Source organism: Peromyscus californicus, unplaced genomic scaffold (genome assembly GCF_007827085.1).
Source record: "Peromyscus californicus insignis strain IS unplaced genomic scaffold, ASM782708v3 Scaffold_4__1_contigs__length_199733344, whole genome shotgun sequence".
Classification (NCBI taxonomy): domain Eukaryota; kingdom Metazoa; phylum Chordata; class Mammalia; order Rodentia; family Cricetidae; genus Peromyscus; species Peromyscus californicus.
Window position 1 is genome coordinate 76,047,553 of NW_026294562.1, and position 15,013 is coordinate 76,062,565.

The following is a 15,013-nucleotide window of genomic DNA, read 5'->3' on the forward strand; positions in this document are numbered from 1 at the left end:
GTTGCTAACTAGATTTTCCAGTCTTCCCTTTAAACATTCATTAATCTTACCATCTTTTGGTTCCTCGGTGTTCCTTCTCCCTCCAAAAGAGAGAAATTCAGAGAGACATTGATGGGGGAGATGAGGTCTTGAATGCAGATCTGAGGGTGAGAACATGGTGTCATGATGAATCTAACTGGAACCCCGACCCCGACTGAGAGCATGCTTCCTCTGTACTTGACCAGCAATAACACTCTAGTAGTTATATGTTAAGAGCTTACCATTTTCCACCACATACACTTAAATACACTAAACACATTTATTATAGATCAGGCATTTATAATGCACTTTCCAGTACAAGAGCTCATTCCTCATTGCCAGACATCATTAATCAGTCCCACAGTTTTCCACAGGTTGTAATGGAAGCATTTGAATCATTTGTGGTGGTTTGGATGAGAGTGATCCCCATAGGTTCATACATTTAGATACTTGGTCTCCAGTTGGTGGAACTGTTTGGGAAGGATTAAGAGGTGTGGCTTTGTTGGAGGACGTGTGTCACTGAGGATGGGCTTTGAGGTTTCAAAAGCCCATGTAATTCCCACTTAACTCTTTCTGCTTCTTGCTTGTAGATCAGATGGCAGCTACTCTAGTGCCATGCCTGCTTGCCTGCCTGCCTGCCTACCTGCCTGCAGCCATGCTCCCTGCCCTGATGATCATGGACTCACTCTCTGAAACTATAAGCTAATCTCCAACAAACTCTTCTATAAGTAGTCTTGGCCATGGTGTCTCTTCATAGCAATGGAAAAGTAACTAAGACACCATTATTAAATTGATCCAGGCATGGTGGTTCATGCTTATAATACCAGGACTTAAGAGGCTGAGGCAAGATGATTATCTAGTACTCCAGGCCAGCCTGGGCTACAGAGTGAGACCTTTTTCAAACAAACAATGTTTTAAAGATTGCTCTAGGGAGCTGAAAGATGGCTTATTTGTTAAAAGCACTGGCTGCTCTTCCAGAGGACCCCAGCTTGATTCCCAGCACCCACAGATGGCTCACAACTATCTGTAACTCCAAACCTAGGAGAGCCAATGCCTTCTGTCTTGATTGGGCACCAGGCATGCAAGTGGTACAAAGACATACATGTAGGCAAAACACCCATATACATAACATGTGTACACATATATAACACATACATATATAATATATACACATTTATTTAATAATATATATTATCTATATACCTATCCTAGACAGCCGTTATCAAATTTCATGCAGGAATATTCCAGAACAACTAGGCTATTCCTTCTCTGACTACAGACTTTGGTTTAATCTTTTGTTATTACTAGTGGCCATAACAGCCTAGGTAGGCTGCCAATTTGAACTATGCCTAAGGAACCTGTTGCTCTTCAGAGTGGGCACAATCATTCCCTATTCAGAATAAGGGGAAGAGCTCTAAAAACTGACATGATTGTCTTCACATCTAGAGCTGAGAGGAACAGAGCCAAGAACCCACACACCCAGATCTAAAACTCAACGTCCCCGTAACATGCTGCTGTCTTCTCCGGCAAATTTATGTTTTAAGTTTCCAGAGTTAGAAGAGTGGGGTGCGAGGAGCAGAGGGACAGGGTATTAGTCAGGAACAAACCGAGACTGGGAGTGGACAATTGTCCAGGGTGGGTGCCGACCACCTGGGTACTGCTTCTAGTTCTGTGGGCTTGCCATCCCAGAGAAGAAACAACAAGCAACACGCAAACTCCATTTGGACATTTCAGCAACTGTCCAAAATAATATTTAAAAAAATCAGTATTTTTGGTGAGATGGGTCAGGGGTTTAGAGCACTGGCTACTCTTCAGAAAGTCCTGGGTTCAGCTCCCAGCATCCACACAGCAGCTGACAATCGCCTATAAGGGATCTGATGCCTCTTCTGATGTGCAGGTGCACATGCAGGTAGAGCACTCATAAAATGCATATACAAATAAACCTTGGAAAAGCAAAAATTAATTAGTTAGTTAATTAATTGGGGAGGGGGCTGGGTGTGGTGGCGCACGCCTTTAATCCCAGCACTCAGGGGACAGAGCCAGGAGGATCTCTGTGAGTTCGAGGCCAGCCTGGTCTACAGAGGGAGATCCAGGACAGGCACCAAAACCAACACAGAGAAACCCTGTCTCAAAAAAACAAAACAAAACAAAATAACAGGGCTGGGCATGGTGGTGCACACCTTTAATCCTAGCTCTCAGTGGGGAGAGGGGCAGAGGCAGGTGGATCTCTGTGAATTTGAGGCCAACCTGGTCCACAGAGTGAGTTCCAGAACATCCAGGACTACACAGAGAAACCCTGTCTTGAAAAAACAAAAACAAAAAACAAAACCCAACCAAACTAACAAAAAAAAAAAAAAAGAAATGAGTGTCATTGTCACAGCTGTACGGTGATAGAGCTCAGCCTGTACCCTCAGTGCTTCTCACTTCGGTCAGCCTTTCCCAGAACACCAGCATCAGCTCCCTTACCGGGAAGTGAAACCTGAAGTCCATGCAGGATTTAACTGGGGTGACAGATGTGTTCCCACTGAGCTCGTGGCTCCCTCCCGAGAACAGACCTCGTCTGCGAGTCCGATGGCCATCCAGCTGCAGGGTGTAGCTAAGGTTGGCAATCAGGCGACCTGGGCACAAAGGGAGGCTGTTGAACGACGGGAGTTCTCCCAGTGCTGGGAGCTCTTCTGGGAACAGGAGGATGACAGTGACCTTGAAACTGAGTCGTGAGGGCCTGGATCTGGAAGCACACCGTGAGCATGACTCCTTTCTTCTGCTCCTGACTGGCTGAGAAGGAGCACTCCACCTCATGCACTGGGATTTCATTTGGGGAGAAGGACATCTCAGTGACAACATCCACCACAGGCCTCGAGCTGCAGAGCAGAAAACCACTAAGTCTCTCCCTGGAGCACCACAAACCACTGGGCTTGTGACTCACATTTGGGAGATCTGTCCAGCAGAGACAGAGGACTCTCTTTCCATGTCACTGTGAGAAGTCCCTCAATAATAACAGCAGTGACAGCTAGGGCTTCCCTAGTTCACTGGCCTTGTGATCCATTTTTCCCTAAAGAAATGATCTTTGAGGAAAAGAGAAACCAGGGTCAGTGAGATGATGGGTAAGAGCACTAACCATCAAACCTAATGATGAGTTTGGTCTCCAGGACCCAAATGGTAGAAACAGAATAGACTCCTACAAATTGCCATCTGACCTCCACATTGTGCCATGGCACACACGTGTGAGTGTGAGCACATATACACACATGCACACACATACATATAATACACAAAAAAATAAACAAACATAATTTCCTGGTTTTGAGACAAGGCTTCACTATATATCCTTGGCTGGCCTGGAAACTGCTCTGTAGGTCAGGCTGAACTTGAACTCACAAAGATCCACCTGCTTCTGCCTCCCAAGTGTTGGCATTAAAGGAATGCATCACCACAAATAGCCCAATAAACATAATTTTTAAAAAGGCCGTCGATGATGTGGCTCAGCAGGTAAAGGCACCTGCTACCAAGCTGGATCACGTGGGTTCAGTCTCAAGAAACTACATGGTGGACAGAAAAAGCCGACCCCCATCAGTTGTCCTCTGACACCCCCTAAGCACACACCCCCGTGCACACATAAATAAATGAATGGTTTTTTAAAAGAGAGAAAGAGAAGAAGAGAAATCAGAGGGGGGCAGTAGCACACACTTACAATCCCAGTGCTATAAGCATGAGACAGAAAGACCACAACCCAGGCTAGTGAGATCCTAAGAGGGAGGAAGAAAGAGAGACAGAGAGAGAGAGACAGAGAGACAGAAAGACCCACTTATACCACAGACACAGTGGTAGGTTACATGCTGGGGTTTTTGGTATTAGGAAATAGAGACTGTGCTCATTGCCATATGATAGATAGATAGATAGATAGATAGATAGATAGATAGATAGATAGATAGATAGATAGATTAAGATAAGGTCTTACTATAGGCCTTGGTTGACCTGGAAATCACTATGTAGACCATGTCATGCTATATAATATTCAGAATAAATTTCAAGCTTTTTACTACCCATGATGTATTTATTACCTGTCCTAAAAGTCTTATTTCCTACCACAATGCCCCTGGGACAACCACATTCTAGGCACACTTCCCTCTTTCCTATCAGTCTTCCACCTTCCTTATGGCCTTGACACATGCTGGGATTTCTATAAACCTCTCAACCTAGGCTTCTGCCAGTCTACACATTCTCCCCTTTCAGTTCTCAGCTCCAACACCAGCCCCCCAGAGAGGCCCTGATCGGCAATAGGCTGTCTCTGCTCCTGCCTTACAGGAGCCTGTTCATCTCCTTGTGGCCCTCAGCAGTCCTACCTTCAAGTTTTCATTATACCTGTCCTCACACACACTCAGTGCTCAGTGTCTGCCCCAGTGTTCAAGGTAGGGCAGGTGCTGAGCATGATGGTACATCCCTGGAATCCTGGCAAAGGGAGGTAGAGGCGCAAAGACCTTGACTTCAAGGACAGCTTGGGCTACCATTCTGAGCTCTAAGCCAGCCTGTACTCCATTGTGACCCTGTCCTGAAAAGACAAAACAAAATCCCCCAAATAAAAAACAACAGTGTGGACCACCAAACCAGGCCATGGACATAAAAAAACAAAACAAAACAAAAACAAACAAACAAAAACAAGACAAAAAAGTTTTGGCAACCACACTAGGGGTGGAGTGCAGTGATAGAATGCCTTCCTAACCTGCACAAGGCTCTGGATTCTATCCCCACCATACCCCCAAAACAGAAAGGGGGTCAGCAAGTTGGCTCAGAGGGTAAAGGAGTTTGCCTCCAAGCCTAGGACCCACAGGGTGGAAGGACAGAGTTGTGCTCTGATCCCCACATGTGGTGTGGCATTGCATGAGAGTAAACACACACACAGCCTTACAAATGAGCATAATTTTTAAAGGCATAATATGTGATAATATCTATTCCCTGTACCATGTCACTAACAAAGCAGAAAATGTCACCACCACTTCAAAAATGGAGAAACTTGGGTTTCAAGAACCCAAGCCTTCAGATCCAGAGAGACGTGGGTTCAAATCCCTTCTCTGTCTCTGAGTAGTGGCTGCTGAGCCTGGGGTAAGATATTGAAACCGTGAAGGAGGGCTGGCCTCCGAGAGTTGGAGCACAGTGCCCCTGAGTGGTGGCTGCTGAGCCTGGGGTAAGATATTGAAACCGTGAAGGAGGGCTGGCCTCCGAGAGTTGGAGCACAGTGCCCCTGAGGCTCCGGGAAGGAAGAGAGCTACATTGATCAGGGCGACCCGGGAAGCCCGTCTTACCTCAGCACAATCACCCGGCCCTGGGCTCCTACAACTACATCTGCTAGCCTGTCCCCTCCAAGGTCCTTCACCCCATGGATGGAGCGTCCAAACCACTGGATTCCTGGGGACACCTGGGTTCCTTGGATTCTCTGGGGGGGAGGGAGAGAGAAATAGATGCTAAGCTGAGAGAGGTCAGGTGCAGGAAACAAAGTCAAGGCTCGGTCTGGGCCAGGAGCCTTGAGGTTTCAAGGAGCGTGAGGTCCCAGTTTGATGGGCAGGCAGGGTACCTTACCTGGCTTGGCTGGGGATTAAGCCCATCAGACTGCCCATTGAAGATATACACGGCCCCCTGCTCCTCCAGAGGGGCTCCCACGGCCACGTCTGTCAGCCCATCCCCATTGATGTCTGTCAGGGCAGTTATAGCAGCTCCAAACCGACCAAGTGGGTAGCCAGGGTTGCCCTGCAGCTCTGAAACCATGTTGAACACCTTCATGGGAAGGAGATGGATCACATCTTAACCTCTTTTTTGTTTGTTTGTTTGTTTGTTTGTTTTTGTTTTGTTTTTCGAGACAGGGTTTCTCTGTGTAGCTTTGGTGTCTGTCCTGGAACTTGCTCTGTAGACCAGGCTGGCCTTGAACTCACAGAGATCTGCCTGCCTCTGCCTCCCAAGTGCTGGGATTAAAGGCGTGCGCCACCACTGCCTGGCTTACACCTTAACCTCTTAACCTCACCAAACTTTCCCAGAACGTGGCATTGTGGTTGATGCATTGAAGAGCACAAAAGAAAGGTGTGACCAGGTCCTCAAAGCATCTCAATGCTGCTGTCAGGCTGACAGCCCTGTCCCTTTCTGTCTACATGACCTTGTGGCTCTGGGACAGGAGGAAGCCTCCCTAGCCTTGTGCTCACATCCGGAACACACGGCTTGTAGGTCTTCGGAGACCATCAACAATGAATGAGGCCATGTATACAAGACACTTGGCGCCAGGCTTTGCACAACACACCACAAAGACTATCAGGGCTGTTTGTTGTTTAAAGGGTTTCATTGGCATAACGGAGAAGTCCTTCAGAATAACCCAGACCCGAGCAGAGCTCCCAGCCTCGCCCCCTTCCCTGCCTCACTGGGAGTCCTGGTTCTTACCTCTCTTCTCTGGTAAATAAACACCCGGCCTCCTCTCTGCTCCCCATAGAACAGGGGCACTCCAATCAGCAACAGCTCCGCCTCACCATCGTGGTCCAAGTCAACGCTACAGAGCTCCCCACCAAAATAAGATCCAATCTGTGGAGACAGGAAGGCACCCCAGGAAGAGTCAGCAGGGCCAGCAGGAAGTACAGGTCCCCTCCGACCCCTCAGCTGCACCACATCCACCTTCCCCCACCTCAAATGCAGGACCAGGTCTTGGTTCCACCCTTGAGCTTATGTGAATTAAGATGAGTTGGGGGCTGGACAGATGGCTCAGTGGTTAAGAGCACTGACTGCTCTTCCAGAGGTCCTGAGTTCAATTCCCAGCAACCACATGGTGGCTCACAACCATCTGTAATGAGATCTGATGCCCTCTTCTGGCCTGCAGGGACACATGCAGGCAGAATACTATATACATAATAAATAAATAAATCTTAAAAAAAAAAAAAAAAAAAAAGATGAGTTGGGCCCCTGGAGGGTCAGTGTCTTAAGGTGGAGAGTGGAGAAAGGACAATTTACCTTAGTCTGTTCTAAGCAGCAAACGTGGTTCATCCCACACAGTACTGTATTTGCAGGGCATAGGAACCATCACTCATGTTGCCCTGGCAGACGCCCTTCCGGCCACTCTCACCTGAGTCCCTTCTATTCTCTGGATCTGACTCCAGGGTCCTCCGGCTTTGGGTGCTTGGAAGAGCAGTACTTGTCCAACATGGTGGTACCGTGGGGCTCCCACTGCCAGTAGTGACATGGAGCTACGGGAGGGCAACCAGGCCACAGTGTAACCTAAACCGAGGTGAGGAACTTGGAGTTAGAGGTACAAAGGCTGCTGGGAGAAGGAGAGCCCACACCATCGGGCTCATAACAAAGATACACGAAAATAGCCAGAAGACTGTTTGCCTGAGAGCGGCCGCCATATGCACTGAACAGCCTTTACCACCCCAGAACTTCTCAATGGTGGACAACCTGCTGACCCGGGGGACAGCCATCCGGGTGCCGATGGACAAAGAGTCTGCAGAGGCACAATTTAATCTCATGTATATGAGTGTTTTACCTGTATATAGGTATGTGGCCCATGTGTATACTTAGCAACCATGGAGACCGGAAGAGGGTGTCAGACTCCTTGAAATTGGCGTGACAGGTGGTTGTGGGCCACCATGTGGGAGCTGGGAATCAAACTCCAGTCCTCTGTCAGAGCAGTAAGTGCTTGTGGGAGCCCACAACTGACTCAGTTTCCCAGTTTGAATCTGAAGTCTATTCTAAGTCAATAGAGTTCAGGGTTGTTTGCTCCAAGGCTGTGATAAAGTTCTGACTTGCCCACAGAGTCTCCTTGAAGGGCTGTGAGAAAGTCCTGATTAGCCCATGGGAAGGAACACACTATCTAGCTAGACATAGGCTGCTGATGCCAGCCGGGGGTATACTGAGATAGAAAAAGAAACTGCCTGCTCCTTGACGCAAGGCAGGATAGACAGTGGCTGAATGCCTGCGCTGTGCATTGTTCTACCTCTGTCCTTCCAGACTGTATATCAGCTGGCTGTGAAATAAACTCGGGGCTCTCCAGCATTGACCGGCAGACCTCTCGACTCTTTTCTGTCTTCTTCATTGTCTCTGCAATCCACACGCCTCCACCCGGCTACCCAGCTGACTGTCGGCAGGCTCTGACAAGTGCTCTAAATAAATGAGCCATTTCTCCCACCCTTCCGACAAGGTTTAACCAAGGAGGGAAAACCCACCCTGATGTGGGCGGTACCATCTCATGCTGCGTTCCAGGACTGAAGGAAAAACAGTAATTTTTTTTTTTTTAACTACAGATGAATTGTGACCTCAAACTCCTGGCACCGTGCCCTCCCCGCCGGTGTACTGTGTCCCTTCCTAAGCTGTGAGCCAAAAATAACCCCTCCTTCCCTATGTGCCAACAGGGATGTTGTCAGAGCAACAAGGTAAGTAACTCACACAATCTCCTCAGGAGGAGGCAAAGAGCTGGGCGTGGTGGCGCACACCTGTAGTCCCAGCACTTGGGAGCTAGAGGCAGGTGGATCTCTGAGTTCGAGGCCTGCCTGGGCTACAAAGCAAGTTCTCAACAGCCAAGGCTACGCAGAGAACCCCTGGCAGAGTTGATGGGCGTGTTGAAAACAAAGAGCTGATGCACACTTGTACTCAAGCGTACAGGGAATCTGCAAGTTCCACATCAGCCCAGCTCCTCACATCAGAAGACAGGGGAGGGAAGGACGTGTGAGAAACGTCCATGCTTAAACGTGTTACCTCAAAACCCTCTTTGAGGAGGGATAGCTGGTTCGGCAGTTAAGAACACTGGCTGCTTTTTTTTCAGAGGACCCACAGACCCAGTACCTATGGTGGCTCACGGTTCCAGGGCATATGACTCCCTCTTCTGGCCTTCAAGGGCACTGCATGCACATGGTATACAGACAGACATGCAGACAAAACTATACTCATAAAATAAAAATATATATGTCTCGGGGTTTGGGACAACCCTCAGTGGCAGAGCACTTGCCTAGCAAGCACAAGGCCTGGGTTTGGTCCTCAGCTCCGGGAAAAAAAAAAAAAAAAAATATATATATATATATATATATATATATATATATATATATATATATATATATATATCACAAAATGTCTCAATATCAAAAATCTTTTCACCAAGACATCAGCAAAAGTGAAAAGGAACCCCCATCCTCCCAAAGCTGAAGCCACAGCAATGCTGAATGACATCCACAGCCACCCAAAGATGACCACACGTCACCCACTTCCTGGTGGCCCAAACCGCTGTGGCTCTGGAGGTAGAAGAACACCCCAGGAGAAACACCGTCACCCAGCTCCCCTGGTCACCGTGGACAAGACCAGATTAAACAGGCTGCGAGGACCTCGAAGCCACTGCCAGTCAAGATCAAATCTTGATAAGGCTTGGCAGGAAGAAGACACGTGACCCCAGCTACTGCTCTGGGTGTTGCCACAATAAATAAATAAAGGTAAGTATGGAGCCGGGCACTTTAACCCCAGCACTTGGGAGGCAGAGGCAGGTGTATCTTTGAGTTTGAGGCCAGCCTGGGCTACAGAGTGAGTTCCAGGTGGGAAACTCTGTCATCCCCCCAAACCAGAAGTAAACAGCTCAAGAGTCTGCCCGGTTCTTTCTGCAGAACAACTGACAACAAGAAAAGCACAGGAAGGGAGGGCAGAGAGGCTGACTCTCCTCCTGTTCAGTGTGTGAAGCAAGCCTGAAGAACGCCCTGGGAATCAGAGATGTGGCTTAAATCCCAGGGCCATGACTTCCGAGCTGTGTGACCTGGTGAAAATCACTCCAGCCTCTCAGTCTGTTTACAATCTAAAAATAAAATAATAAAATAAAATAAAAAGGGAACAGCACCAGCTGCATGGAGGTGGTTCTGAGAATCAGATAAGACCTGAGACCTAAGTATGTCTCATTCCGCTAATGAGAGCTGACATCGGAAGGACAGCAAGAGAGAGGAAAGGCCTACTGTACGGAGTCAACTGAAGAGCATCAGGGGGAGGCCCCGGGGCAGCCTGGGAAGAGCTCCTCAGCCGGACCAGCAGCCTGGAGCTATGCAGAGTGAGATCTCAGCAGGGCATGAGCAGAAAGCACCCTGGCAAATGTGACCGGAAAGATACATTTCTTCTCTGTGCTTAGCATGATTTCTTTTTTGAGGGGGAGGGGTTCGAGACAGGGTTTCTCTGTGCAGTCCCGGCTGTCCTGGAACTCACTCTGTAGACCAGGCTGGCCTTGAACTCAGAGATCTGCCTGCCTCCGCCCCCCAAGTGCTGAGATTGAAGACGTGCTCCACCACTGCCCAGTAGCTTAGCATAGTTTTTTTTTATTTATTTTATGTATTTGAGAGAGAGAGAGAGACAGAGAGACAGAGAGACAGAGAGAGAGAGAATGAAGAGAGAGTGCCCTGGGAGGCCAGAAGAGGGTATCAGAGTCCCTGGAGCTGGAGTTACAGGTGGTGTGAGCTGCCCAATGGAGATGCTAGGAACTGAACTCTGGTCCTCAGCATGAGCAGCAAGCACTGTTAATCTCCCCAGCTCCCCCCAACCCCCACCTTCTTTCTGAGACAGAATCTCTCTGGGCCATGATGACCTCTGAACTCTCAGTCTTCTTGCCTCGGCCTCTCAAAGCGCTGAGATTACAGGCCTGCGCCATCATCGTGCCTAGCTGAAAAGAACTCTTGAAATTAAGTAAAACCGGGCTGGTGAGGTGCCTCAGCAGGTGATGGCTGTTACCACCAAAGCTGATGATCTCTCTGAGTTTGATCGCTGGGACACACATGGCAGCAAGAAGAACTAACTCTTGCAGGTTGCCCTCTGACCTCCACACATGCCCTGTGGCATTCACATACAATCTATCCTAGAGTACAGAACAGCTTGTCTCCAAAAAACAATGTCCACACCTGTCATCTAGCATTTGGGAAGCTAAAATAACAGGCTTTCGGTGAGTTCCAGGCCATCTTGGACTAGGTCAGACTCTGCCTCAAATCTTCCTCTCCCTCGAAAAGGAAAGAAAGAAACCAAGAGGTAAGTCAGTTTCCACCGTCACTTTGAAAGCTAGTGTGAGCGATTCTCCAACCTCTCCAACCAGAGCAAAACAGCAAGCTCACCCAGATAGCCTTCTTTCATATCTGAGGTTAGTGGTTCATTCCCAACAAATGTGGCATCCTGCAAGTCTTCCTTCAGGTCCAGAAAGCCCCCAGCCCAGTCCTTGGCTCCAGCTGCTCCCACAACTGCATGGCCCTGCTCGGAAAAGGAGAGGAACAGGGTGAGCATCATCCTGTGCCGGCTGAGCCGACAGCACCCCCTCAGCACCCTCATCTCGTCGTTCGGCACCTTGCTGAGGTCTGCGCTGATTCCACTGGAGGAGAGCTCCATGTCAAAGGATGTCATGTCTTGTCTGCTTGTGCCTGTGGGACAAAGTAGACCCAAGGAACAATGAGAAGGGGGACATCCGTGGGAACAGTGAGCAGGAGGCACAACATTGACCTTGGGACAGGCAGGAAGCATAAACTTGAGCGTTACCAATCATGGTTTTTCAAGGGTCTGACCACACAGTGGATTTGGCCCCATACCTATGTGCACAGAGGCAGCACTATTTGGACTCAGTGTATTAGTTTTTTGCGGGTTTTGTTTCTCTCTAGAAATTGAGAGAAGGCATGGTGAGGGGTGGGTCTGGAAGGAGCTAGAGGATGAGAGTGGGGGAGTGATTGAAATAGACTGTATATTGAGTCAGGAGTGGTTCCACTACCCGGGAGGCAGAGGCAGGCAGATCTCTGTGAGTTTGAAGCCAGCCTAATAATCTACCCAGTGAGTTTCCAGACACCCAGGGCTAAAATAAAATTGTATATATTTATATAAAAAAATTTATGTATGAAATTCTCAAAGATTAAATAGAATACTACATGTTTTTCAAAAGAGTTCTACAGTTGTGGGATACCTAGGCCATCACTGTATCATAGCAACAGAAAAGTAACCAAGACAAGGTTGTATAATGTAGTGGTATTTGCTCCACCCGTGACCTTGGGCTACACAGCCCAAAGGAGGAAATGGAGCAAATACCACCACAGTTTTAAGCCAACTAGCCTTTGATACTTTGATACAGAGGCCACAAGGAACTAATATAACAGCTGAGTTTTACATCCATAAATAACTAGTATTGTCTTCTTCTTTAATTAATTAATTAATTTGTTTGTTTGTTTATTTGTGACAGGGTCTCTCTATGTAGTCCTGTCTGTCCTGGAACTCACTATATAGATCGAGCTGGTTTTGAACTCACAGAGATCCTCCTGCCTTTGTTTCCTGAGTGCTGAGACTAAAGACATGCACCACCCCGACCTTATTGTTCTCATGTAACAGAAAAGAACAAAGTGAACAGAGAAGAAGAGATCTGTCTGAGGTCGCACAGCAAGCAAGAGGCAGCAAGGATCCTTGACCAAGTCTACCTGGGCCCACCCTAGCACCACAGTGCGTCTTCCACTGAGTTGGGCACTGAGGCCGCGTCCCAGCACAGGGGACTGCCCTGTGGATCCTGATTCCTACAAGCACACTCAGCTGCCTGGAGAAAAGTCTCCGTTTTCAGTCCTCCGTCTGAAGTCTTCATCCAAAAGCTCCTCTTATTCCAGGTCAGGAAAGAGCGCCTGTGGGCTCCTCTCCTGGCTTCTGCCGGGTTGCCCATCTTATGTCATGTGGGGCCCACAATCAGTGACAGTGAGGTGAGCCGTCTACCCAACCTCTCCTCTCCACCTGCTGCCAGGGCTGGGACTCACCCTCAATTGTGTAAATCCTCCTCTGCAACTCATCAAATAGACCCTTGAGCTTCTCAAATTTGTCCAAAATCTTGACAAATTCCTTTGTGGGTTTTGAGGCAAATATGTGAAGACTCTCCTGTCCTTTTGGAGTCTTAAAATGCTTTCCAATCTGTGAGGGAGGAGAGCAAGAGCTGGAACACCCCCAAATCTCTGACCAGTTTTTCATCAGCAGAAGACCTTGGCACACTGAGGAAGGAGCCTGGAGCTGAGAGGAAGAGGGATCATACCCCGATGATGTAGCGGGTGATGTCTTGGGCTGCGTCGACATTTCCACTGTCAGTAGCCTCTCCATCTGTGATGATGATAAGCACCTTGGTAGCATCTGGCCGGGCACCAGACTCTTCTTTGAACACGTTTGTCCTGTGTCCAAGAAAGGGGAATGTGAGATTCCTCTCAAAGCAGAGCCCAAGGCCTCCCTCCCCCACTGCCCGGCCAATCACGAGAAAGCCTTTCTCTAATCTACCAAGCAAGTTTTCTAAGCCTTCAAGTGTTCTCCTACCCCCCTAGCCCACCCTTTGGCCACCATCTCCCTCTGGATTGGTGGGCTTCACTCTATTCTGGGTAGCCCAGCGGTATGTCCCAGAGTTCACATGGAGCAATGGGGAAGTCTGAGGAACAGTGACTCTGGGATTTGCCTACTCTCCATTCTGATTACGTGACAACCACAATGTAGTCAGCTATAGGTGTTTGTCTATATGAAATTCCAGTGCGGAAAAGGACTCCATGGCCAGAGAGATGTGGAGTCACTTTTTCCAGGCAAGCAATCCATCAGTCATTTCTTCCTTCCCACCACACCCGGCTGCCTTCAGCTCTGCTACAGCAGAGAAATGGTTCTCTTTCTTTTTTATTTATCTATATTTGAGACAGGGTCTCACTACTATGTTGCCCTGGCTGGTCTGGAACTCATTATGTAGACTAGACTGGCCTCGAACTCCCTGAAATCCACCTGCCTCCACCTCATGTGCCACAACACTCAACCCAAGAGTCTTTTTAAGAATATAAATCAGTTTTGGGTGCCATGGTATATGCCTTTGATCCCAGGACTTGGGAGGTTAAGGCAGGAGGATTGTGAGTTAGGAGCCAGCCTGGGCTATACGAGTGAGACCATATCTCCCAAAACAAAGCAAAACACAAATGAAGATAAACCAGACCATTGCTTCTCTGCTCAAAACTTCTTATGACTTATTCTGGGGAAGCCAAGACCTCACTACAGATTCAGTCCTCACTCATCTGAACTCCCACAGCCACGATCTGACCACATCTTCTGCCATGTCCCTCTTCTTTATTCTCTCCAGCCACAGAGAAGGCCTGGTTCCCTTTTCTTTCCTCAAGATTTTAGTTTAATTATGTGTAGTCACATGTGTGTGTGGGGGGAGGGGTGTGCACATGAGTGCAGGTGCCTGAAGAGGCCAAAAGAAGGCATTAGATCTCCTGGAGCTGGAGTTCCAGGTGCCCAGTGTGGATGCTGAGAAATAAATTTGGGTGCTCTCCAAAGCAGTACATGTTCTGATCCACTGAGCTGTCTTTTTGAGACAGTTTCACTACGTAAGGTCTAGCCGACTAAACTCCCGATGTAGCCCAGGCTGACCTGGAACTCCCTATGTAGTTCAGACTTTCTTGGAACTTGCAGCAATCCTTCTGCCTCTGCCCCCTGAGTGCTGACATTAGAGGCATGTGCCACCACATCTGGTTCTTCTTGAACATGCCAGATTTGCTGAAGTTGGCTCTTAAGTGTCCTCCCCACGGCTTGGTCTCCTGAGTGGCACTCTTGGCAGCTGGAGGAACTTTTAGGAAGTGGAACTTAGTGAGAGGTCTCGAAGTCATTGAAGGGGACGGCAGGACCCTGACTCCTTCCTCTTTCTCCTTGACGTCCGAGTCATCCGGTGAGCAGGTTCTTTCTGCCATCCCTCCTGTTATGAGTGCTGCTCTGGCCTAAAGCAGTAGAGCCTAGATGGTCACAGACTAAAGCTTCCAAACCTGAGCAAGGGTGGGAACTTAATGGTAGCGTGCTCGTCTACACGGAGGCCCTGGGTTCCAATCCCGTGGCACACACAAAAGATGCCAATGAAAAGCTTCCTCTGGGCCTGCATGGCTCAGGTCCTCACATCCAGGAAGTCTTATCAACAGGACCCCTCTCTAGCTGAGCGTAGTGGCACATGCCTGTAATCCCAGCACTTGAAAGAGTGAGGCAGGAAGACCAGGAG

The 15,013-nt window shown here is 48.5% G+C and overlaps 1 protein-coding gene across 4 annotated transcripts in view; it reads right to left on the minus strand.

The window, feature by feature from the left end:
- The window catches only part of Itgal (integrin subunit alpha L), a 68,115-nt gene that overhangs the window by 15,783 nt on the left and 37,319 nt on the right, over positions 1-15,013 (minus strand). For all 4 annotated transcript variants that reach the window (XM_052763358.1, XM_052763359.1, XM_052763356.1 and 1 more), the window contains 11 exons: positions 13,037-13,169; positions 12,768-12,918; positions 11,335-11,408; positions 11,109-11,241; positions 7,112-7,263; positions 6,439-6,576; positions 5,593-5,787; positions 5,319-5,449; positions 2,719-2,879; positions 2,485-2,636; positions 51-140 (listed from right to left, as the gene is read on the minus strand). In XM_052763358.1, coding sequence (XP_052619318.1) covers positions 51-140; positions 2,485-2,636; positions 2,719-2,879; positions 5,319-5,449; positions 5,593-5,787; positions 6,439-6,576; positions 7,112-7,263; positions 11,109-11,241; positions 11,335-11,408; positions 12,768-12,918; positions 13,037-13,169 — 1,510 coding nt within the window. The remainder of the gene's footprint in view (positions 1-50; positions 141-2,484; positions 2,637-2,718; positions 2,880-5,318; positions 5,450-5,592; positions 5,788-6,438; positions 6,577-7,111; positions 7,264-11,108; positions 11,242-11,334; positions 11,409-12,767; positions 12,919-13,036; positions 13,170-15,013) is intronic.